This window comes from Mobula hypostoma, chromosome 4, assembly GCF_963921235.1.
Source record: "Mobula hypostoma chromosome 4, sMobHyp1.1, whole genome shotgun sequence".
Lineage (NCBI taxonomy): Eukaryota > Metazoa > Chordata > Chondrichthyes > Myliobatiformes > Myliobatidae > Mobula > Mobula hypostoma.
The window spans coordinates 129,802,388-129,827,318 of record NC_086100.1 but is presented as its reverse complement, the minus strand read 5'-3'; the positions used below and the strand labels follow the sequence as shown (position 1 = coordinate 129,827,318).

At 39.6% G+C, this 24,931-nt stretch overlaps 1 protein-coding gene across 6 annotated transcripts in view; it reads right to left on the bottom strand.

Annotated features, from left to right (window-relative positions):
* kiaa1109 (KIAA1109 ortholog) overlaps positions 1–24,931 on the bottom strand; it is a 439,747-nt gene that overhangs the window by 196,314 nt on the left and 218,502 nt on the right. For all 6 annotated transcript variants that reach the window (XM_063046524.1, XM_063046528.1, XM_063046526.1 and 3 more), the window contains 3 exons: positions 16,362–16,482; positions 3,479–3,625; positions 501–628 (listed from right to left, as the gene is read on the bottom strand). In XM_063046524.1, coding sequence (XP_062902594.1) covers positions 501–628; positions 3,479–3,625; positions 16,362–16,482 — 396 coding nt within the window. The remainder of the gene's footprint in view (positions 1–500; positions 629–3,478; positions 3,626–16,361; positions 16,483–24,931) is intronic.

Sequence of the window (24,931 nt, the reverse complement as noted above, 5' to 3'; positions counted from 1 at the left end):
TCAGCCCGACAGCTTGGGGGAAACTTTTTTTGAGCTTATTAGTCCAGGCATGGATGTTGAGTAGTTTCTCTCCTGATGGGAATGTGACAAGCAGTAAAAAGGCAGGGTGAGTAGGTCCTTCATGATATTTCTGCACCTTTCTATACAGATGTCCTTGATGGCATTCCTGTCCATGCAGTGCAGTTTCTGTACCACACAACTTAAGATGCCCTCCACTACACATCTGCAGCTGATCGTGAATAATGCTAAAGTAAGGGGCAGAAATAAAGTGCATCCAGCCGCATGGTGCAATACGTTATGGAACTGTCTCTGGACGGTGCTTAGCATGGCAGAATATGAGATCTGATGCTCGACCTTCTAGCCACCAGCATGTTCTGTATTTGTGCACTTTACTGAACCACCTCCAAGTAATCTGTGTAATCTGTCTGCAGTTCGCTTTAACTATGTACTGTTATAGGCTTGAATTATCATTTATGAAAAACAAAGATTTAATAATTTACCTGTTAATCAAAATTTGGGTAGAAATTCTGTCAAAACACAATGCAACCAGAGAAACCTGACTGATGTTCTTGTTTGTGATGAAGTTTGGAGGTTCTTCCATTGAAGCTTGTAAAAGACATAAATTCACCTAAACGTTCCAAGAACAAATCATGTAAGTTGAAAGTACCATTTTTTAAAAAATAAATTCCTTTTGAGTGAAGAGTAACACACTGAATTAATTGTCGTCTGTCTGATATCAAACTCCATTACCCAAGTAATGAGGAACTACAATAACATTTATACCAGATATGTTGAGAACCAAGTTACTTCTTTAATGTTGCGAAATTGATAAATCGTTTTTATGATTTTTTTAATGCCCATCTTATCTGTAACCAGACTAGAAAATACCTTATTCAATCATCTTTCCATGATTTTTGAGCGCGAGTGACTTAAGCTATGAACTATGTTAATGAAGCAAAGAGCATTGGCTGGTTTTATTACTTAAGGATGCATGTTAAACTATCAGGAGGAGTTCAGGGATGGCTTATGGGACAAATACCATGAAATATCAAGTTACTTCCCAAGGAACGACTAAACAATTTGCATCTACTTGAGTTTAGAAGAGTAAAATAATCCTAAAGTTTTGGATTTTTTTTTCTCAAAGAGCAGGGGGTGTTGAGTTTTTGAATAAGCTTAATGCACAGGTAACTACATATTTAAAAATTTACAAGGTGAAAGATTATCAGAAGTCAATGAAAATGCAGAATTGTGGTACAAATAAATCTGCCGTGATCTTGTGAAATGGTGAAGCAGTCTTGAAGAATTTGTTGGTCTATTCTTGCTCTCAGTTCATATCCTGATTAGTAATACTTGCAGGAGATGATTAATGGTGGTGACTCTATATGAAGGTCGTAGGTTTTTTGCTCTATGGAAAACTCTATATCAAATCATTAGTTATTCAAAATACCTGAAAAATAGAGACCATGAGAATGCTGGCCATTTGCATGGAAGGTTCAGTGGTGCAAAGCAGAAAATAAATGAATTACATGCTTCATGTCCATTTGGAAAAAATGAGGAACAGCAGCTCATTTTAAAATCCATTTCTTTTATTAAACAGGACACTGTACTCAGACTATTGACCTAGTTTGCTTTCTGGTCCAGCACTCCAGTTTTGAAAAGTGACTGGTAGGTACCCGCTCAGGAGTTGGCAACCTTTTTGCCTCTGTGGGCCAGATCGCATATTAATGAGCGGACGGTGGGCCAGCTAAATGCCATAAAAAATTTGAAATATGGGAATTATCCATTTAAATACATCTAGTTATGTTTTGCCTCAAATTAATGAATAACGCATGCTAGAAAATCATTTGTGTTTAAGGTTGCCTACCCCTGTATTAACTATTCATTAATTGGTGCTGAAGGATATAATACTCCTGATAGATGGCAGAAAGCAAAATAAAATTTATTTTCAAAAACCACAAATATGACTAATTACACATACTAGCTTCATAACAACCTTTGTCACCTATACAGAGGTACTGAAAACATGTGTGGTGGCATTGCTTGCCCAATGGTTACTGTTGTTGCGAACTGACTTACAGTAGAGACACTGAACCTTAAGTTGAATGTCATGGTAGCATATATATTTTGATAATAAATTTACTTTGAAGTTTGAAATTTTTTTTTATTTCTCAGAACAAGCAGGTATTCTTCCAGAAACTCATTTGGTTTTCAAAACTCAAAGTGCATCAAACTTGTATAGCCTTGAGATCAAAGGTAACGGCAGGAGATTCACTGAAATTTCAAAAGTTGCAATGACATTGTAAACTTCAACATTATGAATCTGACAGTGGTACCATTGAGTTGCACATCTACAGCAGGAGACACTTCTGAATGTTCAAACACTTTGCTGGGACAAAATAATTTATATGGATGTTCCAAAGCCTTCTGAGGACACATATCAGATGCCCAAAGTTAATACTATGAGAGCTGACTTGCTGAGTGTGCAAATAATTCAGCTACTGAAAGAACAAGTATGCCTGTTTGATGCGCTAGATGGCAATTTTCAGTCTGATCTACATCCTTAAACTCTTTCACAACTTAGCCAATGTTATCTGGTTTAGTGTAGACCAATTAACATAACCTCATTGTCTTGCATTTGGCTGATCCATACTAGAATGTTTCTTGGTCAATTCTCTATGCAAACCATAATTTTTGAACAGCCAGCCCCCTGTTGTGGGCAAGTTTCCTATATTTTGTTCAATAGTGCTGTTTATTTACAAAGCTGACCATTTAACTTCAAACTGAATACTGCGTGCAATTTACGTTTTAAAAAAAACCAAAGCCAGGCTTTCATGTGAAATAATACCTGCAATATTTACATTAATTTCAAACCTCCTGAATCCCTAACACTGCAACTAAGCTTCAGAAATCCCAATGCCCAAGAATTTATTACATACAACTTATCACCAAAAACTGAATATTAAGAAGAAAATTAGACGAATCATACTGGTGTAGGCATGCCACCATAGTCTCTACATGCCCACCACCTGCCAAGCTGACTTGATGTATCTCTGAGTGCAGCAGCACGACTTCAGCCACAGTGAAGGCAACCTGTACCCACCAGCAGCCCCAGAATAATACAACCCCTATCAGAATTTTAAAACATTAAAATAACTAAAAATGAATTTTGTTTATGTCTGCAACCCTGAAATCCCTACTGAAGTCAAAGTATGAGAATCTGTATCATGTATAAACTGGCATAAAATCCAAGAGCAGATTGCCCAATATAAATTATGTAGAGTATCATCAAGACAGAACTCAGTTGCTGGAATTCAGACCCTGTAATATTTACCAGATGGATCCAGTTCAATAAATGCCTTGAGAAAATCATTCCACATTTCAAAAAGCATGGATTATAATTGCTGTTACATGACCTTGTTTGAAAACACACATTATACATTATAAATGTTGATAATCATAAATAAGGTAAAGTGCATACCTTTGGAATGGAAACATTAGCTTGAAGACCCTTTATTTTCACATTGTCTTGTTTATTTGTTGGGTTTTTGTGTGCCTGGCTTGATTTTGTTACACCAGTTGTGCTATTTTCTATTTTGGAGGCTCTACTTTCATGTTTTGTAGTTGTCTGCAAAGAGAGAATTTTGGTGAAACAACAATGTCTGAAATTATAAAGATTGAAACACATTTACTTTATAGGAAACTACAGCTTACAGAGAGAAGTAAAATAATGCATGATAAGGAGTTTTGTTTACTCTTAGTGCTAAGATACATTGTTACTCTTCAAATAATGGTCACATCTTAAACAAAAATTGTAATAGAACTGACAGAATTTAAAACTATATTATTTTACAAACACTGCAGCATTTTTGAGTGTTATTTAACACAGTTTTGTATTCCTGAAACATTGCTTTATATTTGATTAAATTGCATACATTCAGATCAAAGGCAATTGGGATACAAGGTCTCATCACACTTAGACACTGACATTTTTCTGTGCATCCAGATATTCTAAACAATCTGGGTCACATTTCCACAGCTGTAAATATGAAACACCCTATGAATATCCAAAAAAAAACAATGAATTCCATTCAACATACAACATACATCAAAGTTGCTGGTGAACGCAGCAGGCCAAGCAGCATCTATAGGAAGAGGCGCAGTCGACGTTTCAGGCCGAGACCCTTCGTCAGGACTAACTGAAGGAAGAGTGAGTAAGAAAAAGGCTATACCTTTATACAAACCCCATTTCCAGAAAAGCTGGGATATTTTCCAAAATGCGATAAAAACAAAAATCTGTGATATGTTAATTCATGTTAACCTTTATTTAACTGACAAAAGTACAAAAAAAAGATTTTCAATAGTTTTACTGACCAACTTAATTGTATTTTGTAAACATACACAAATTTAGAATTTGATGGCTACAACAAACTCAACAAAAGTTGGGACAGAGGCATGTTTACCATTGTGTTACATCACCTTTCCTTTTAGTAACACTTTTTAATCGTTTTGGAACTGAGGATACTAATTGTAGTAGATTTGCAATTGGAAATTTTGTCCATTCTTGCTTGATATAAGACTTCAGCTGCTCAACAGTCCATGGTCTCTGTTGTCTGATTCTCCTCTTCATGATGCGCCATACATTTTCAATAGGAGATAGATATGGACTGGCAGCAGGCCAGTCAAGCACACACACTTTGTCTACAAAGCCACACTGTTGTAGCCCGTGCAGAATGTGGTCTGGCATTGTCCTGCTGAAATAAGCATGGACGTCCCGGGAAGAGACATTGCCTTGTTGGCAACATATGTCTCTCTAAAATCCTAATATATGCCTCAGAGTCAATGGTACCTTCACATACATGCAACTACCCATGCTGTGGGCACTGATGCACCCCCATACCATCACAGATGCTGGCTTTTGCACCTTTCGCTGATAACAATCTGGATGGTTGTTTTCATCTTTGGCACGGAGAACTCGACGCCTGTTTTTTCCGAAAACTAGCTGAAATATGGACTCATCTGACAACAGCACACGGTTCCACAATCTTTCGGTCCATCTGAGATGAGCTCAGGCCCAGAGAACTTGTCGGCGTTTCTGCATAGAGTTGATGTATGGCTTCCTCCTTGCATAATACAGTTTCAAATTGCATTTCTGGATGCAGCGACGGACTGTGTTGAGTGACAATGGTTTTCCGGAGTACTCCCGAGCCCAGGTGGCTATAATTGTCACAGGAGCATGACAGTTTCTTAGGCAGTGCCACCTGAGGGCTCGAAGACCATGCACATTCAACAGTGGTTTCCGAACTTGCCCTTTACGCACTGAGATGTCTCTGAATTCTCTGAATCTTTTCACAATATTATGTACTATAGATGTTGAAAGACTTAAATTCTCTGCAATCTTGCATTGAGAAATGTTCCTTTTGAACTGACTAACAATTCTCTCACGAATTTTGGCACAAAGGGGTGAGCCACGACCCATCCTTGCTTGCAAAGACTGAGTCTTTGATGGATGCTACTTTTATACCCAGTCATGATACCTCACCTGCTACCAATTAGCCTGCTTAATGTGAAGTCTTCCAAACCGGTGTTACTTGAATATTCTGTGCACTTTTCAATGTTATTTTAACTCTGTCCCAACTTTTGTTGAGTGTGTTGCAGCCATCAAATTCTAAATTTGTGTATATTTACAAAATACAATTAAGTTGGTCAGTAAAACTATTGAAAATCTCTTCTTTGTACTTTTGTCAGTTAAATAAAGGTTCACGTGAATTAACATATCACAAATTTTTGTTTTTATTGCATTTTGGAAAATATCCCAAGTTTTCTGGAAATGGGGTTTGTAAAAGAGAATCACAGGTGGTAAAGTACTGGAAGAAATAACACTAAGTCAACCCAGAGTGAGTACAGAATTGATGGCTAATTTTAAAGACTAATGTGAATAATTCTATCAGGACAATAAAGGTAAGTCATATATTCATGAATTTCTAAGTCATGATGGCCAAATTAATAATAAACACTAGCCCTAAAATTTTTCTTATAATTTCTCTCATTTGGCTGACCTGCCTTAACTACTGGAAAGAACAAAGATTTAGTAATTCATTAGCACCAAAGTTCAAAGGAAATTTATTAACAAAGTACACTTATGTCCCCGTATACAACCCTGAGATTAATTTTCTTCCAGGCATTCTCAATAAATCCAATAACCATAATAGAATCAATGAAAGACTGCACTAACAGGGTGAACAATGTGCAGAAAACAACAAAATGTAAATACAAAAAGAAAAAAAAGAAATCATAATAAATAAATAAATAAATAATAACTATCAAGAGCATGAGATGAAGAGTCCTTGAAAGCAAGTCCTTTGGTCGTGGGAACAGTTCAGTGATGGGGCAAGTGAAGTTATCCTTTCTGGTTCAAGACCCTGATATCTGAAGGGTAATAACTGTACCCGAACCTGGTGCAGTCAGTCCTGAGGCTGCTGCCATGAGGAAGAAGGCACAGGAGTGAGAATCAGAGTCAGGTTTATTATCACCAGCATGTGTCATGAAACTTGTTAACTTGGCAGCAGTAGTTCAATGCAATACATAATATAGAAGAAAGAAACAAAATAATAATAATAATAAAAGTTAATCAATTACAGTATACGTATATTGAATAGATTAAAAATCATGCAAAAACCAGAAATAATACATATTTAAAAAGTGAGGTAGTGTCCAAGGGTTCAATGTCCATTTAGGAATTGGATGGCAGAGGGGAAGAAGCTGTTCCTGAATCGCTGAGTGTGTGCGTTCAGGCTTCTGTACCTCCTACCTGATGGTAACAGTGAGGAAAGGGTATGCCCTGGGTGCTAGAGGTCCTTAATAATGGACACTGCCTTTCCAAGACACTGCTCCTTGAAGATGTCCTGGGTACTTTGTTGGCTAGTACCAAAGATGTAGCCGACTAAATTTACAACCTTCTGCAGTTTCTTTCGGTCCTGTGCTGTAGCAGCCCCCCACCCCCACCCCCACATACCACACAGTGATGCAGCCTGTCAGAATGCTCTCCATAGTACATCTATAGAAGCTTTTGAGTGTATTTGTTGACATACCAAATTTCTTCAAATTCCTAAGGAAGTATAACCACTGCCTCGCCTTCTTTATAACTGCATTGATATGTTGGGACCAGGTTAGATCCTCAGAGATCTTGACACCCAGAAACTTGAAACTGCTCACTCTCTCCACTTCTGATCCCTCAATGAGTATTGGTATGTATTCCTTCATCTTACCCTTCCTGAAGTCCACAATCAGCTCTTTCGTCTTACTGACGTTGAGTGCCAGGTCTATGCTGCAACACCACTCCATTAGTTGGCATATCTCCCTCCTGTATGCCCTCTCGTCACCATCTGAGATTATACCAACAATGGTTGTATCATAAGAAAATTTATAGATGGTATTTGAGCTATGCCTAGCCACACAGTCATGGGTATAGAAAGAGTAGAGCAGTGGGCTAAGCACACACTCCTGAGGTGCGCCAATGTTGATCTTCATTGAGGAGAAGATGTTATCACCAATCCGCAAAGATGATGGTTTTCCGGTTACGAAGTTGAGGATCCAATTGCAGAGGGAAGTATAAAGGCCCAGGTTCTACAACTTCTCAATCAGGATTGTGGGAATGATGGTATTAAATGCTGAGCTATAGTCAATGAACAGCATTCTGACATAGGTGTTTGTGCTGTCCAGGAGGTCTAAAGCTGTGTGAAGAGCCATTGAGATTGTATCTGCCATTGACCTATTGTGGTGATAGGCAAATTGCAATGGATCCAAGGAACACTCACAATGCGCTGGAGGAACTCAGCAGGAGAGTCAGCATCAGTTGAAAAGATTAGTCGACGTTTCTGGCTGAAACCCTTCATCAGGACTGAAGGAAGAACTTTGGGGAGGGTTTGAAGAAAGCTGGTAGCTGAAAAAAACAGTAATTTTCCCCTCTCCACCCCTCTCTGCTTTCCGCAGGGATCAATCGCTCCATGACTCACTTATCCGCACGTCCGTCCCCACGGATCTCCCACCCGGCACTTATCCCTGTAAGCGTAAATGCTACACCTGTCCCTACACCTCCTCTCTTGCCACCATTCAGGGCCCCAAACAGTCCTTCCAGGTGAGGCAACACTTCACTTGCGAATCTGTTGGGGTCATCTATTGCATCCGGTGCTCCCGGTGCGGCCTCCTTTACATCGGTGAAACATTGGTATGCACATAGAATACTCCACCTTCCAGTAATTCCCTCCCCCTCCCTTCCTCTATCCCTATTTCACATCACCTCCCTCATAATTCCGCCTCCTGCTATTACTGCGCATTGTTCTCCTGCCAATCATCTCCCTGCCTCCTCCCCCACCCCTTTGTCTTTCAAATTACTGTTTTTTTCCAACTACCAGCATTCTTCAAACCCTCCCCAAAGTCCTTCCTTCAGTCCTGATGAAGGGTTTCGGCCCGAAACATTGACTAATCTTTTCAACTGATGCTGACTGACCTGCTGAGTTCCTCCAGCTCATTGTGAGTGTTCCTTTGACAACAGCATCTGCAGATTATTTTGTGTTTGCAATGGGTCCAGGTCCCTGCTGAGGCAGAAGTTCAGTCTAGTCATGACAAACCTCGCAAAGCATTTCATCACTGTAGATGTGAGTGCTATCGGGCAATAGTCATTAAGGCAGCTCACATTGTTCTTCTCCGACACTAAGAAGAGAAGACAACTGGGTGGTGGGGGTCTCTGATGATGGATGCTGCTTTCCTGCAACAATGCTACATGTAGATATGCTCATCAGTGGGAAGGACTTTTACACGTGATGTGTACTGGGCAATACTTTTTGTAGGCTTTTCTGTTCAAGGGCATTGGTGTTTCCGTACCACACAGTGATGCAATCAGTCAATAAACTCTCCACCATACATCTACAGAAGTTAGTGAAAGATTTAGATGTCATGCTGACTCTTCATAAACGTATAAGGAAGTAGAGGCACTGCCGTACATTCTTCATAATTGCATTTATAGGCTAGTCCTCTGAAATGATAACACCGAGGAATTTAAAGTTGCTAATCTTTTCCACCTCTGATTCCCCCGATGAAGACTGGTTTATGGACCTCTAGTTTTCTCCTCCTGAAGTCAATAATCATCTCCTTGTTCATTCTGACGTTAACTGAGAGGTCGGTGTTGTGGCAGCGCTCTGCCAGATTTTCAAACTCACTCTTAGGTGCTGATTTGACGCCACCTTTGATTCAGCCTATGATAGTGGTGTTGTCAGCAAATTTAAAATACGGCATTGGAGGTGTGCTCAGCCCTGTGTTGCATCTATGCTGGTGGAGTCTAGACATTGTGGAAGAGGATTAAATTGAAGCAGGGTAAATTATGAGAGTATTAGGCAGGAACAAGGGAGAGTTAATTGAGAACAACTGTTTTTGGCGAGGATAGATATGTTACAGTAAGAATGGGCAAGAATGGTAAGATCAGGGAAGCTTGGTAGTTGAGAGAGGTAGTGAATTTAGTCAAGGGTTAGATTTAGTGAGTAACAGAGTTAGTGAGTATTATAAAGCCAGGAAAGAACTCAACAAGGGAATTAGGAAATCCAGGAGGAGCCATGAAAAGACCTTGGCAGAAAGTATTAAAGAGAATCCCAAGGCATTCTATACATACATCAAGAGCAAGAGGGTAACTAGCGAGTACAAGGCAAGTGTTCTTGACAGTAGAGGATGTGGTTGAGGTCCTAAATCCTTTGAGTCAGTATTTATTAAGGAGAATGATATAGAGGATAGGGAGATCAATGTGGAGCATGCAAATTTGCTAGAACATTTCAAGACAGAGGAGGTGGTAGTGATTGGTCTATTAAAGAACATTAAGGTGCACAAGTCCCTGACGCCTGATGGAATATATCTCAGGATATTAAGAGAGGCAAGAGATGTACCTGCTGGGGCCTTGACCAATATAATTGTGTCTTCTAGCCATAGGGGACTTCCCAGAAGACTGGGAGGATCTCTGGGACGAATCAAAACTAATCAATAAGCTCCCAAGGTCTTGGCCTAAATACTTCCTTGTGCAATTTGATCTTCAATTTCCTCACTTGTAGATCACAGTCAGTTCAGACTGGCAACATCTCCTCCACAATCTCCATCAGCAGAGGTGCACCATAGAGCTGTAAGCTTAACTCCCTGCTCTACTCACTTTACATCTATGACTGCGGCTGAGCACAGCTCCAATACCATATTCACGTTTGCTGATGACACCACTGTTGCAGGCCAAATCAAAGATGATAATGAATCAGTATATAGAAAGGAGATTTAAAATTTGGCTGAGTGGTGTCATAACAATAACCTCTCACTCAATGTCCGCCAAGACAAGGAACTGATTGTAAACTTCAGGAGAGGGAAATCAGAGGTCCATGAGATAGTCGTCATTGGAGGATCAGAAGTGGAGAGGGTTAGCAACTTTGAATTTCTGGGTGTTACTATTTCAGAGGACCTGTCCTGGACCCAGCACATCAGTAAAATTGCCTCTACTTCCTTACAAGTTTGCGGAGATTTGACGTGACAGAGTCTCTTTTAAGAGACTCCTGGACAGGTATATGGAGCTCAGAAAAATAGAGGGCTATAGGTAACCCTAGGTAATTTCTCAGGTAAGGACATGTTCAGCACAGCTCTGTGGGCCGAAGGGCCTGTATTGTGCTGTAGGTTTTCTATGACGTCTAAAACTCTGACAACCTCCTATAGATGTGTGGTGCAGAGTGTATTGACTGGCTGCATCATGGCCTTGTATGGAAACACCAATGACTTTCAATGAAAAATCTTACAAAAGGTAGTGGATTCAGCCCAGTCCATCACAGGTAAGCCCTCCCAATTATTGAGCACATCTACTTGAAATGATATTGTAGGAAAGTTCACTGCTGCCATCAGGTAGAAGGCACAAAAGCCTCAAGTCGGTTCAAGAACACTTACTACCCCACAATCATCAGGTTCCTGAACAAAAGGGATAACTACACTCACTTGACCATCCATTGAAGTGTTCCCTCAACCAATAATCTCACTTTAAGGACTCTTTTTCTTGTTATTTCATGTTCTCATTACTTATTGCTATTTATTTATACTTGGGTTTCTTAAGGTTGTTATATCCAGGGCTGGTAATGGGGACATAAGCTCCCAGTACTTAAATAGCCTCAAACAACCAAGTGCAGCTCCTGGCCTTCATGTGTGGCTTAGCTACCAAGTATGGTAGAACTGTTTCTACTGACAGGGGAAGGGGCAAAGGCATATTACTGGTGTCTTAAAACCAGTTGCTTCGGGCAAATGGGGCTCATCAGCTGTGATTGGCAGCTCACCTATGAGAAGGAAAACTCTGATCTCAAACTTCTGCTGCCTTGTGGTTATACCCACTCATGGAGAAGGCTTCTGGAGTAAAGCCTGAGGGTAAATTCTGGGGCTAGAGTCCCTCTAAGGCAGTCGTACGTTCAGTTCAACATTGACTGGCAACTTCTGCGACGCTGCTGGTCCAAACAGTATTGGGCTCTGTCTTTCCTTTTATTCATCAGTTGCATGGAGGGGGAGAGCCTGCTACATGGTCAACAGCTTGCTCGCCATATCGAAGTGCCCAGGTTTGAGTATCTAGACAACTAGGACGTAACACCTATGGTTGATTCTGACCTGCTGTGGTCTCACTCACTCACTTATATTTGCATTTGCACAGGTTGTTGTCTTCTGTATTCTAGCTGATCTTTCATTGATCCTGTTATATTGCTGAGTATGTCTGAAGGAAACTACATCTCAGGGTTTTATGTGGTGACACGTGTATACTTTGATAATAAAATTTACATTGAACTTCAAGTAGCTAATGTTGTTCCATTACTCAAGGACTGAAATGAAGATAATCCTAGAAACTATAGACTGGTGAGTTTTACACTACTGGAGACTATTCTTAGGACTATTCTTAGGCTTTATGATCAATTGGAAAACCATGGCAAAATTAGAAACAGTCAGCATGGCTTTGTGCAGGCCAAGTCTTAGTAACTTGACTAAGTTTTTCAAGCAGATGATAAAAGTAATGAGTTGTAGAAGTTGACTACATAGATTTTAACAAGGTGCTTGACAAGGTACCTCATGGGAGCTTATCCAGAAGATTAAGCTGCGTAGGATCCTCAATGAATTAGTTATTTGAATTCAAAATTGACTTTTCCCGAATAATTTAGAGCGAGTGGTTAATGGAATGTACATTTGTTGAAGGACCATGACAACTGGTGTTCCACAGGGATCCATTCTGGGACCTCTGGTGGAGGAAAACGTGGATAGGTAGGTTAGTAAGTTCACAGATGATATGAAGATTGGTGGTGTTGTAGATAATGTAGAAGACTGGCAAAGGATACAGCAGGATATAGAGCAGTTGGGAGGACAAACAACAGATGGAGTTTATCCCAGCTGAATGTGAGTGTTGCACTTTGGGAGATCAAATGTAAAGAGACAGTACACAGTTAATGGTAAGGCACCCAATAGTATTGATGAACAGAGAGATTTTGGGATCCAAGTTCATAGCTTCTTGAAAATGGCTACATAGGTTGATAGGGTGGTAGAGAAGGCATATGGCATGTTTCCCTTTATTAGTCAAGGAAATGAGCTGGAGAGTCAGGAAGTTATATTACAGTTTTATAAAACTCTTCGTTGGGCTGTATCTCAAGTACTGCATTCAGCTCCGGTCACCCCATTACTGGCAAGATGTCGAGGCTTTAGAGAGGGTGCAGAAAAGGCTTATCAGGATGCTGCCTGGATTAGAGGACATAGGCTATAACAGGAGACTGGACAAACTTGGACTGTTTATTACTGGAACAGAAGCTAAGAGGAGATCTAATAGAGGTTTATAAGATTATGAGGGGCATAGACAGGCAGTTGGTATTTTTTCCCAGGGTTGAAATGTCCAATACCAGAGGGCATGTATTTAAAGTGGGGTGGGGGGGTAAGTTCAAAGGAAATGTGCAGAACATATAACCATATAACAATTATGGCACGGAAACAGGCCATCTCGGCCCTTCTAGTCCGTGCCGAACTCTTACTCTCACATATTTGTATCTTTTTTTTTTACAGAGAGTAGTGGGTGCCTGGAATGGTATTGGAGGAAAACATGATAGGGCATTCAAGAATCACATGAATGTGTATGAAATAGAAGGATGTGGACATCCTGTAGGCAGAAGGGATTCGTTTAGTAGGCTAATTTAGTTAGTTCAGCACAACATTGTGGACTAAAGTGCCTGTTCCTATGCTGTATTATTCTATGTGCTAGATGACTCATTGATTCTGTTAGCTACACTGTCCAATCAATAGCACAAGTAAGGTGTTCCAGGGCACCGGCTAATTATGGAAGCCCACTGTTTGCATTTGCAATTGATAGCCGAAAACAGAATAGTCCTTCAATCAACATGACAGAAGTCACTGTGGGAGAACAGTGACACTGTGTCTCTTGGTAATCTCAACCACTCAATCAACTTCCATAGCAAATCAATAGACCTTTTGGGTCCTTCAAATAGAATTTTTGCATGTTATCTACTGCTGATTTTTTGCTAAATGGTACTTTGCTACTATTTTACCCACTCCTTTCTTACATCGTGAGAATATATTTGCTACCTTCAAATCTATGAGAACTGTTCTCAAATCCATAAAAAGATGCCAGAGTACCACTACCACCATAACCACTTCAAGACAGAAAATGATAGATTTTTAGAAAGTAAGGGATATGGGATGAGCATAAAAATATGCTGAATGGCACTACAGGTGAGAAGAGCCCAGGAGCCTACTTCTGCTTCTATTTAAAATGATCTTATATTTCTGTTTTTGGGGCATTTTTAAATCAGTCACAGCTTCTCTTACCCAATCCTGGGTACTCAGAGTTTCTATTTCAAAAGGTTTTTAAACACTTCCAACCTCTGTTCCAGCTGCTGTCTTAATGAGAGTCTGTTAACTATTCAATCCTGACAGGACATACAGAAAAGACCTCCCTTCTATGATTTCAAGTATTATCCCTTCAAATAACAACAGTAGGTCATTCAGCCCTTCTCCACTATTCAATCTGATCATGCTGATCATTCAGTTCAGTCCCTATTCCTGCTTTCACCTCATGTCCCTTAACCCCTTTAGAATTAAGAAATATCATTATCTTTTTTCTGAGAATATTTAATACCCGAGTCACCACTATCTTTTGTGGGAAGAATTCCAGAGATTCACCAACCTCTGAATTTTTTTCTCATCTATATTTTAAATTTCATACCCTATATCACAAGGCTGTATCTCCTGATTCAGGGCTCCCAAGTCATTAGGAACACCTTCCTTGTATTATTCTGTCTAAACATGTTGGAATTGTTATACATTTCTATGAGATACCCTCTTCACTTTCTCCTGGAACTGGTTGTGTTTAGTTCTCTCGTTCAAATGATTGGCATACATTGTGATTTACCCGTGCCCAAGTGCTTGCCACTGGATGCCTTGAAAACATGGGGTTTATTCCTACTATTTCCTGTATTTCAGCCAATTTTTTAGTTTATGACAATAATCAACCCCAGTCCCACATGGTTTAACCTTGCACACCAACATCTGCCATGGAACTCTGTTAAAGTCCAATTACATTACATCTACTGGTTTTATCTTACCCACCTCCAACAGTTACATCCTCAAAAAAATCCCAGTGGTTTTATTAAGCATGAAGTCCTTTTTATAAACCCACATAGACTTTGCCCACCTTCATTAATACTTTCCAAGTACTCTGTTCATTATATTTTTTATTAGAGATTTTTAGCATTTTCTGCCCTTCTGATGTTTGCCATCTGGTCTGTAATTCTCTATTATTGCAGAAGAACAGCACAGGAACAGGCCCTTCGGCCCACAATGTTCTACTAAGCCAATTAAATGTCTAACTAACCTAATCTCTTCTGCCTACACAATGTTCATGTCCTTCCATTTTCCTCACATTCATGCATCTATCTAAATGTCTCTAAAAGCCTCTTATGTTTCTGCCTCTACCACTCACCCCAGGCACTCACCACTCTGTGTAAAAAACTTGCCCCTCACATCTCCCTTGAAATTACCTTTCACCTAAAATAAATGCATGCCCTCTGGTATTAAGACTTTCAACACAAGATGAGAGAGGGAAATGGGAATGGAGAGGGGTGGGGCAATTACCAAAAGTTCTAGAAATTGATGTTCATGCCATCGGGTTGGAAGCTACCCAGACAGAATATAAGGTGTTGCTCCTCCAACCTCAGTGTGGCATCTCAGCAGTAGAGGAGACCATGGACTGGCATGTTGGAATGGAAATGGGAAGTAAAGTTGAAGTGGGTGGCTCCAAATCTAGTATGGTTGCTTCATAAATAAGGGGACCAAAATGGTGCACAGTAATCCAGGTGCAGCCTCACAAACACACTGAACAACTTAGACAATCAATCTCTAATTCTAAACTCCAAACCTTTGAAATAAAACCAATATACCATTTGACTTCCTCGCCAGTTGCTGCACCTGCCTGCTACCTTTTAACAATTTGTGCTCATATGCACCCAGGTCCCACTTTACTCTACTAACCTGCAATACTCCTTTTCGATAAAAGTCTGACTTTAGATTCCTCTTATCAGAGTGCACGACCTCACACATTCCCGTATTAACCTCAGTTTGCCAAGATTTTGCCCACTCACTCATCTACCTACATCGTATTGCGAAGTCCAATTTCCTCATCAAAACATGCTTTCCCATATTAGTTTCAATAGTAAACTGAGATTCCTTACCCTCTGATCCACTCCAGGTTATTAATATAACCAGTTATTGAAAGTTACATCCTTCCAGCCTAAAAAAGACATCCTTATTTCCACTCTCTGCCTACTATGTGATAACCAATCTTCAATTCATGGGAATACACTTGCCACTGTAAAGAAATTGAAGTTATGTGGCACTTCAGGAAAAAATTTAAGGGAATCAACAACTCAATACTAGGCTAGTTGATTGAAAACTCTTCTGTCTCATCTTTGGGGCTTGTACTGGGCTCATTGTAGATGTCAGAAATGTTCTTTCAGCCTCCTCCTCTTATTAGTTGTTTAACTGTACAACATAATTTACAACTGGGATTTATTTGTTGATTGGTAACCAATTTATAACTCCACAGTGGGAAATGAGCTGTATTTTTCAAATTAAGCAAAGGAGCTCACAATTTAGTCACATTGATATTCAGCTACATGGCATTTTGAAAATGGTGTAAAGCATCCATTAAAAAATAATAAAAGTACAATGAATGTTACCCAAAGAAATTGCTATGTTTCTAATAATCATTAAATCTAAAGGGAGATATTATACTTATTTAAACTAAATTCCACCAACGAACTTACGTGTTCTGAATTTGTTGATTTGCTATTCAGAAGAGCCTCCTTCAGCACTTTAGCATGCAGATTGTCTACAATTGCAGAAGGGTGCCAAATGCTGGAAAAGTGGACCATTGCTTCAAAATATCTATTAATGATGAAAAATGTGATTAGTTTACTACATAGGATGAAAAATGTCGCATAGACTTACTGACTTTTATTCAACCAAATATCTACGAGAAATTTTCCAACAGTTTCTTCAGCAAATTTAACACTTATTTTAATTAAATGTGAACCTAAACATTCAATTTCACTGTAAATTTCGGTCTGGCTGTATAACAGCATGGTATGGCAACTGCTTTGCACGTGACTGCAAGAAACTGCAGAGTTGAAGACAAAGCTCAAAGCTCAGCACATCACAGGAACCAGCACCCCACCCCTCCCCAACTTACTCTACCTCTTGCTACCTCAGTAAAGCAACCAGAATAATCGAAGATCCTGCCCACGCTGGATATTCTCTCTTCTTCTGTCCCCCATTGGGCAGAAGATATAAAAGTGTAAAAGCCTGTACCACCAGGTTCAAGGACACTTAACAAGCTCTACCACAGACATCTTGTTCACTAAGATGGACTCTTGGCCTCACTATCTACCTCATTACAACCTTGTACTTTATCATTTACCAGCACTGCACTTTTTCAGCTGCCTTTGCACTTTATTCGAGCTCAATGCACTGGGTAATAATTAGATCTGTGTGAACAATATACAAAAAAAGCTTTACTATCTTGGTACATGTGACAATAATAAACTAATAACAATAAATTAAATATAATACCTAAAGCTCATCTCAAAATAAAGGTAAAATAACAATAATTTTGATAAACCAACACACATAAAAGTTGCTGGTGAACGCAGCAGGCCAGGCAGCATCTCTAGGAAGAGGTGCAGTCGACGTTTCAGGCCGAGACCCTTCGTCAGGACAAGAAGGGTCTCGGCCTGAAACGTCGACTGCACCTCTTCCTAGGGATGCTGCCTGGCCTGCTGCGTTCACCAGCAACGTTTATGTGTGTTGCTTGAATTTCCAGCATCTGCAGAATTCCTGTTGTTTGCGTTAATAATTTTGATAGTTATTTTTTCTAGGCTGGGGACTAAGAGAATGGGTGAGTCTAAATATGACACTAAGAGGGTATATTAGAATGAATAAAATTCAACAGCCCAGAAAATGTGCTACTCTGGTACCAAAGTCCCAGGATTGTTTGTTCGTCCCAAACATGCTAGAATATCAGAGTTTTGCTGTATGCCCTTCCTGAAATGTGCCCAGAACAGTGGGCATGCCAGGTATAGTCTAACCAGGGCTATGTACACTTCACTGCATCTGAAAACCTCATCTATTCATGGCATTTAAATGGCATAAATGAAATCTCAGATGTCTGGCTACACTTACAAAATATCTTGTTCCACCTTTTTTAATCTACTTGAAATTATATTAAAATTTATTTGCAACATCATGCTTAATCTGGTGATATATGTTTATAAAATTAATCTTTCCACTGATGCTTATCTATACAGTATGTAATCAACAAATTAGGACATCTGGCTTTCTATCCTTCAAGACATAGTAAATTACTAAGTTTTAAAGCTGATGTATGCATGAAGCCACCAGCACCAGGCACTCCCATAACAGTAAACACGAGGAGATCTGCAGGTGCTGGAATTTCAAGCAACACACATAAAAGTTGCTAGTGAACGCAGTAGGCCAGGCAGCATCTATAGGAAGAGGTACAGTCAACATTTCGGGGCAAGACCCTTCATCAGGACTAACTAAAAGAAGAGATAGTAAGAGATTTTAAAGTGGGAGGGGGAGGGGGAGATCCAAAATGATAGGAGAAGACAGGAGGGGGAGGGATGGAGCCAAGAGCCGGACAGTTGATTGGCAAAAGGGATATGAGAGGATCATGGGACAGGAGGCCTAGGGAGAAAGAAAGGGGGAGGGGGGAAGCCCAGAGGATGGGCAAGGGGTATAGTGAGAGGGACAGAGGGAGAAAAAGGACAGAGAGAGAGAGAAAGAATATATATATATATATATATATATATATATATATATATACACATACACACACACACACACACACACATTCACTCAGGTTTGAGGAACAACACCTTATATTCTGTCTGGGTAGCCTCCAACCTGATGGCATGAACATTGACTTCTCCAACTTTCGTTAATGCCCCACCTCCCCCTCGTACCCCATCCGTTAATTATTTATTTATTATTTTATTTATATGTTTTTTATCTTTCTCTCTCTCTCCTTTTTCTCCCTCTGTCCCTCTCACTATACTCCTTGCCCATCCTCTGGGGTCCCCCCCCCACTTTTCTTTCTCCCTCGGCCTCCTGTCCCATGATCCTCTCATATCCCTTTTGCCAATCACCTGTCCAGCTCTTGGCTCCATCCCTCCCCCTCCTGTCTTCTCCTATCATTTCGGATCGCCCCTCCCCCTCCCGCTTTCAAATCTCTTACTAGCTCTTCTTTCAGTTAGTCCTGACGTAGAGTCTCAGCCTGAAATGTCGACTGTACCTCTTCCTAGAGATGCTGCCTGGCCTGCTGCGTTCCACCAGCAACTTTTATGTGTGTTACTCCCATAACAGTGCTCATTTCCTTGCCAGGTTATTAATACGCCTTTAATCCCATGATCTTCAACTTCAATTAAACATCTTCTGAGGACTTAGATTCTGTCAATGAGAATTCAAGTACTTACACACACAGTACATTACGAACATTAGTTTAAAAAGATGGATCATATTTTCAAAAAACTATGATTCATTTTCATAAAGCATAACCTTTTCTAAGCACATGGTGGAAACTTTCTACGTAATTGTGAAGCAGAAACATTTTAACACTAGGATGACTTTTGTAAATAAATGTAACAATTGCAGAATATATTAATGTAGAGTTTAAACAAACAAGTACTAAGAGCAAAATAGGTTTATAAAGAATTTAACCCAAATAGACAGGTTAGTAAGCAAGCTTGTCTTCATCAATTAGGCTATGAATACAGAGGTTGATAAAGCATGAAAAGAACTGTTGAGAACTGATGGAAATATGCAACTTATAAAACTGTGGAAGTCCAAGAGATTAATGAGAGAGGTTAATGTATATTTTTAATATTTTATGTATGAAAAAGAACCAAAATGATGTTAAAGCTGCACAAAACGCTGGTTATCTACACTACAATGAGATGAAAACAAAGGTAAACATATTAGCCTAAGGAAAAAAAGTACATCATAGGTTTATAAAAGTTATTAACAAATATTCAAAAGTTAATTTATGAGATGCTATTACACAGACCAGAAGGACATCTATATTTCTGGCTACTTGCATCTCACATGGGAGCATTAACAACCAGAAATTCAGCAAACTTGTTCCAACAACATGGAGTTTCAAAGCAAGATCAGCACGATTAATCATGTTTGGACTTAGCTTCCTGATCTAAATGCCATCATCACTGACAATTCAATTATTTATTCTTATGATCTAGACAAGGGACTCTCCACCTTTTTTATGCCACGGACCCCTATCATTAGTCAAGGAGTCTGTGGATCCCAGGTTGGGAACCCCTCATCAAGACATTCTTCCAGTACTGCTTTCTAACCTGTTCTTTTTGATAGAAGTGGTAAAGGAATTAAATGGCATATTATCTGCTTGGTAAAAAAAAGTGTCTCCATTCTAGAGGTAGTAATGGGGGACAAAGAAATGGCAGAGGAACGCTAATTATATTGTGTCAGTCTTCACCGTGGAAAACACTAGCAAAATGGCAGAAATGCAAGATTGTCAGGGGGTAGAAGTGAGTGTAGGTGTTATTATAAGGAGAACGTGCTTGGGAAGCTGAAAACCCCGAAGGTAGACAAGTCACCTAGATCAGATGAACCAGGCTCTGAAAGAGGTAGCTGAAGACATTGTGGACGCATTAGGAAGGAAAAAATAAATTATGAAAGGAAACTGGCAACTAATATCAAAGAAGATGCTAAAAGTTTTTTAAGTATATAAAGGGTAAAAGAGAGTTGAGGGTAGATATAGGACCAATAGAAAATGAAGCTGGAGATATTGTAACAAGAGATGCAGAGATGGCAGAGGGACTGAATGCATATTATGCATCAGTCTTTACAGTGGAAGACATCTGCAGAGTACCGGACATTCAAGAGTATCAGGGAAGTGAAGTATGTGCAGTGAAAATTACCACCGAGAATCTGCTCAGGAAATTTAATGGTCTGAGGGTGGATAAATCTCGTGGACCTGATGGAATGCACCCTCGGGTTCTGAAGGAAGTAGGTGGAGAGATTGCAGAGGCATTGACAATGATCTTTCAAGAATCAATAGATTCTGGCATTGTTCCGGATGACTGGAAAACTACAAATATTACTCCACTATTTAAGAAGGGTGGGAGGCAGCAGAAAGGAAACTATAGACCTGTTAGCCTGACATCAGTGGTTGGGAAGTTGTTGGAATCTATAGTTAGGGATGAGATTATGGAGTACCTGAAGGCACATGACAAGATAGGCCAAACCCAGCATGGTTTCCTGAAAGGAAAATCCTGCCTGACTAACCTTATGCAATTTTTTGAGGAAATTAAAAGCAGGGTAGACAAAGGAGATGCAGTAATGTGGTGTACTTGGATTTTCAGAAGGCGAAGGTGCCGCACATGAGGCTGCTTAGCAAGATAAGAGCCCAAGGAATTACAGGGGAGTTACTAGCATGGGTGGAGCATTGGCTGAGCAGCAGAAAACAGAGAGTGGGAATAAAGGGATCCTATTCTGGCTGGCTGCCGGTTTCCAGTGGAGTTCCACAGGGGTTGGTGTTGGAACCGCTGCTTTTTAACAACGTACATCAATGATTTGAACTATGGGATTAGTGGATTTGTGGCTAAATTTGCTGCTGATACAAAGGTAGGTGGAGGAGTGGGTAGTGTTGAGGAAACTGAGAGCCTGCAGAGAGATTTAGATAGTTTAGCGGAATGGGCAATGAAGTGGCAAATGAAATACAATGTTGGAAAGTGTATGGTCAAGCACTTTGGTGGAAGAATAAACAGGCAGGCTATTATTTAGATAGGGAGAGAATTCAAAATGCAGAGATGCAAAGGGACTTGGGAGTCCTTGGATACCTTAAAGGTTAACCTCCAGGGTGAGTTGGTGCTGAAGAAGGCGAATGTAATGTTGGCATTCATTTCTAGAGGTATAGAACATAAAAGCAGGGATGTAATGTTGAGGCTCTATAAGGCACTCCTGAAACCACACTTGGAGTACTGCGTACAGTTTTGAGCTCCTTATTTTAGAAAGGATATACTGACATAGGAGAGGTTCAGAGAAGATTCACGAGAATGATTCCAGGAATGAAAGGGTTACCGTATGAGGAACGTCTGGCACCCCTTGGGCTGTATTCCCTGGAGTTCAGGAAAATGAGGGAGAATCTCATAGAAACATTCCGTACGTTAAAAAGCCTGAACAGATTAGATATGGCAAAGTTATTTCCCATGGTAGGGGATTCTAGGACAAGAGGGTATGTTTTCAGGTTTGAAGGACATCCATTTAGAAAAGAGATGCAGAGAAATTACTTTAGTCAGAGGGTGGTAAATCTGTGCAATTTGTTGCCAGGAGCGGCTGTGGAGGGCAAGTCATTGGGTGCATTTAAGGCAGAGACAGATAGGTTCTTGATTAGCCGGGGCATCAAAGGGTATGGGGAGAAGACAGGGGAGTGGGGGTGACTGGAAGAATTGGATCAGCCCATGATTGAATGGCGGAGCAGATCTAATGGGCCAAATGGTCTACTTCTGTTCCTATATCTTACGGTCTTTTGGTCTTATAGCTCTGGGCCTGTATTCGCTAGAGTTTAGAAGAAAATTACAGGGAATCTCATTGCAACCTATCAAATATTGTAAGGGTTGGATAAAGTGGATGTGGACAGGATATTTTCTGTAGTGGGGTGAGTCTAGGACCAGAAGGCACAGCCTCAGAATAGAGGGACATTCATTCAGAATAGATGAAGAAAATTTTCATTAGCTACAGGGTGATGAATCTGTGGAATTCATTGCCACAGGCAGCTGTGGAGACGAAGTCATTGGGTACATTTAAGGCGGAGATTGATGGGTTCTTGATTAATCAGGGAGTCAAAGCTTACGGGAGAAGGCAGGAGAATGGGATTGAAAGGGATAATAAATCAGCCAAAATGAAATGACAGAGCAACTCAATGGGCTGAATGACTTAATTCTGCTCCTATATCTTATGGTCTTATATGGGAAAAAAATCTATTCAATTTACCTGACTTATTGTCAGAATTCTGAATCCTTTATCAAGATACATTAAGTCTCACCATAGCAACCGGGAAATAGGAACCACAAGTAATTAAATTTGGAGTTTAAAAAAAATTCTTAGTAATGATAACCATTAAACCAGTAGATTATCAGCACTATCCTTCAGGGAAGGAAATCTGCCTTTCTTATCAGCTCGGCTTATATATATGGCTGCTGTCCTGCTAATGAGGTGGACTCCTGGCATTTCCTCAGGTAAGGCACAGAGATGAACAATAAATTTTGATATTATCAGTGTTATGTATATCTAATAAACAAATTTAAAAATAGATGCACTACCCATACAAACACAGGTTATAAAGGAAAAAATATCTTTCCTACACATTTCAATCTGCCCCCAACTTTACCTTCCTTTCTCCTGTTGAACATTTCTGTGATCCAATTCCTTCTAAGCACATGGTACCAAATACAGAAATAAGATATGATTGCAAAACAACAAATTATGTTTTTATGTGAAAATCAATAAAGTGCTTGACACTTGAAAAAGTTATTGCTGATAACTGATGGAAATATGAACTTGGAAGTTTCACTGTGAGAATGTAAAAAAACCTCTGCCTTAAGAATGATAGTGATCATACAATTACGCAGACAACTCAGCTCCTGATTATTAGAGTAACACACACAAAGTGCTGGAGGAACTCAGCAGGCCGGGTAGCATCTACAAAAAGAGTACAATCAACATTTCAGGTCAAAACCCTTCGGCAGGACTGGCAAAGTGTTTTAGCCCGAAACGTCCACTGCACTCTTTTCCTAGATGCTGCCTGACCTGCTGAGTTCCTCCAGCATTTTGTGTGTGTTACTTCGATTCCTAGCATCTGCAGATTTTCTCTTGTTCTTGCTTGGCTGAACTTTTCCCAATGTGGAAACAATAATAATGATTGAACAACATATTACAAAGTTATGACAAAGAGAAGACTGCAAAAAAATTTAGGAATTGCTGTAAATCCATTTTTTAAAATAAATTCAGCCATTAAATTCAAAGGTAATTGAAGTAAGGCTTCTATAAAGTTACAGTATTAATAGCTATGTTAAGCTTACAGAAAATTATTAATAGTGTTCAAGTAAAATCAGAATCATACCGAGGCATCCTGCATCTTACCATGGCCAACCTGTGGCGCATTGAATGATTAGAAGTGGCGCATTGCACCCCAGTGATAGTAATAAAAAAGTAAGCCTACTCATGCAAAAAGTATTAACCAAAAACCGATTTGTAAAAACAAATCTATAACAGGAATTCAAGTAGCTTAGAGCTAGAAATGGGTTTTACTGAGAATAAATCTAAAACTTAGCAATTATTTTTAGCGACTTTATTACTTCGTGCACATCTTTTGGCGAATGTTATCTTCTTTCACATTAATCTGTTTTCAATTTTTAAAAAATGTTCAATGAATCAAACTAGGAAAGAAGGATTTTTGTTCTGCAGTCATTCCATAACTGTTCAATACATGTTTGATACTTGTTTGATCCTGCGGCGCCAGGCGTCTGCACCAGCGGTGCGTCGCAGGTTTTTGCCAGTCAGTTTACAATTGACACTCGTGCACTACAGAGTTCTGCTTTGTTCGTCCGTTGTGAACCTTCACAGTTTTGTACTTTTTCAAAATTAAGCCTTGTGTTTACATTCAGTTACCCATCACAGTGCAAAAGAAAATGAGCAAAAGAAAAGCAGACAGTGATAGTAAGCGTGAATTCAATGAACAGTGGGAAAATGAGCTCTTATTTATAGTGGGTCTGTCAGGAAAACCATTGTGCATTGTTTGGGAAAACACTTTCTCACATAATAGAAGACATGATCTTACTACACACTATAAAACACAACATCAGACTGAAATAGAAGGAAAACTGAAACTAGTGCTTGGTTCTGAGTTATGGAAAGAATATGTGATTAAGAAAAAGGAAATCAGAAGAAGATAAAATATATTTGTTAAAAGTCTCATTAAGGTAAGTAATGCTTATCTTGTTTTTATATTAAATCAATATATCATGTAAAAATGCTAAGTATGTCTACATTAACATATTTTTACAAGAATTGAATGGGGGTACAAGAGTTGTATAGCGCATCTGAACTCGTGCGTGAAAAAACTGACGTATGGAATGTAAAAGGTTGGCCACCCCTGTTATAGAGTCATACAGTTATACAGCCTGGCAACCTGCCCTTTGGCCATACTCATTCGTACCAATCAACATGTCTTCCTAAGGTAGTCACATTTGCTTGTATCTGGTCATGTACCTCTAAACCGTCC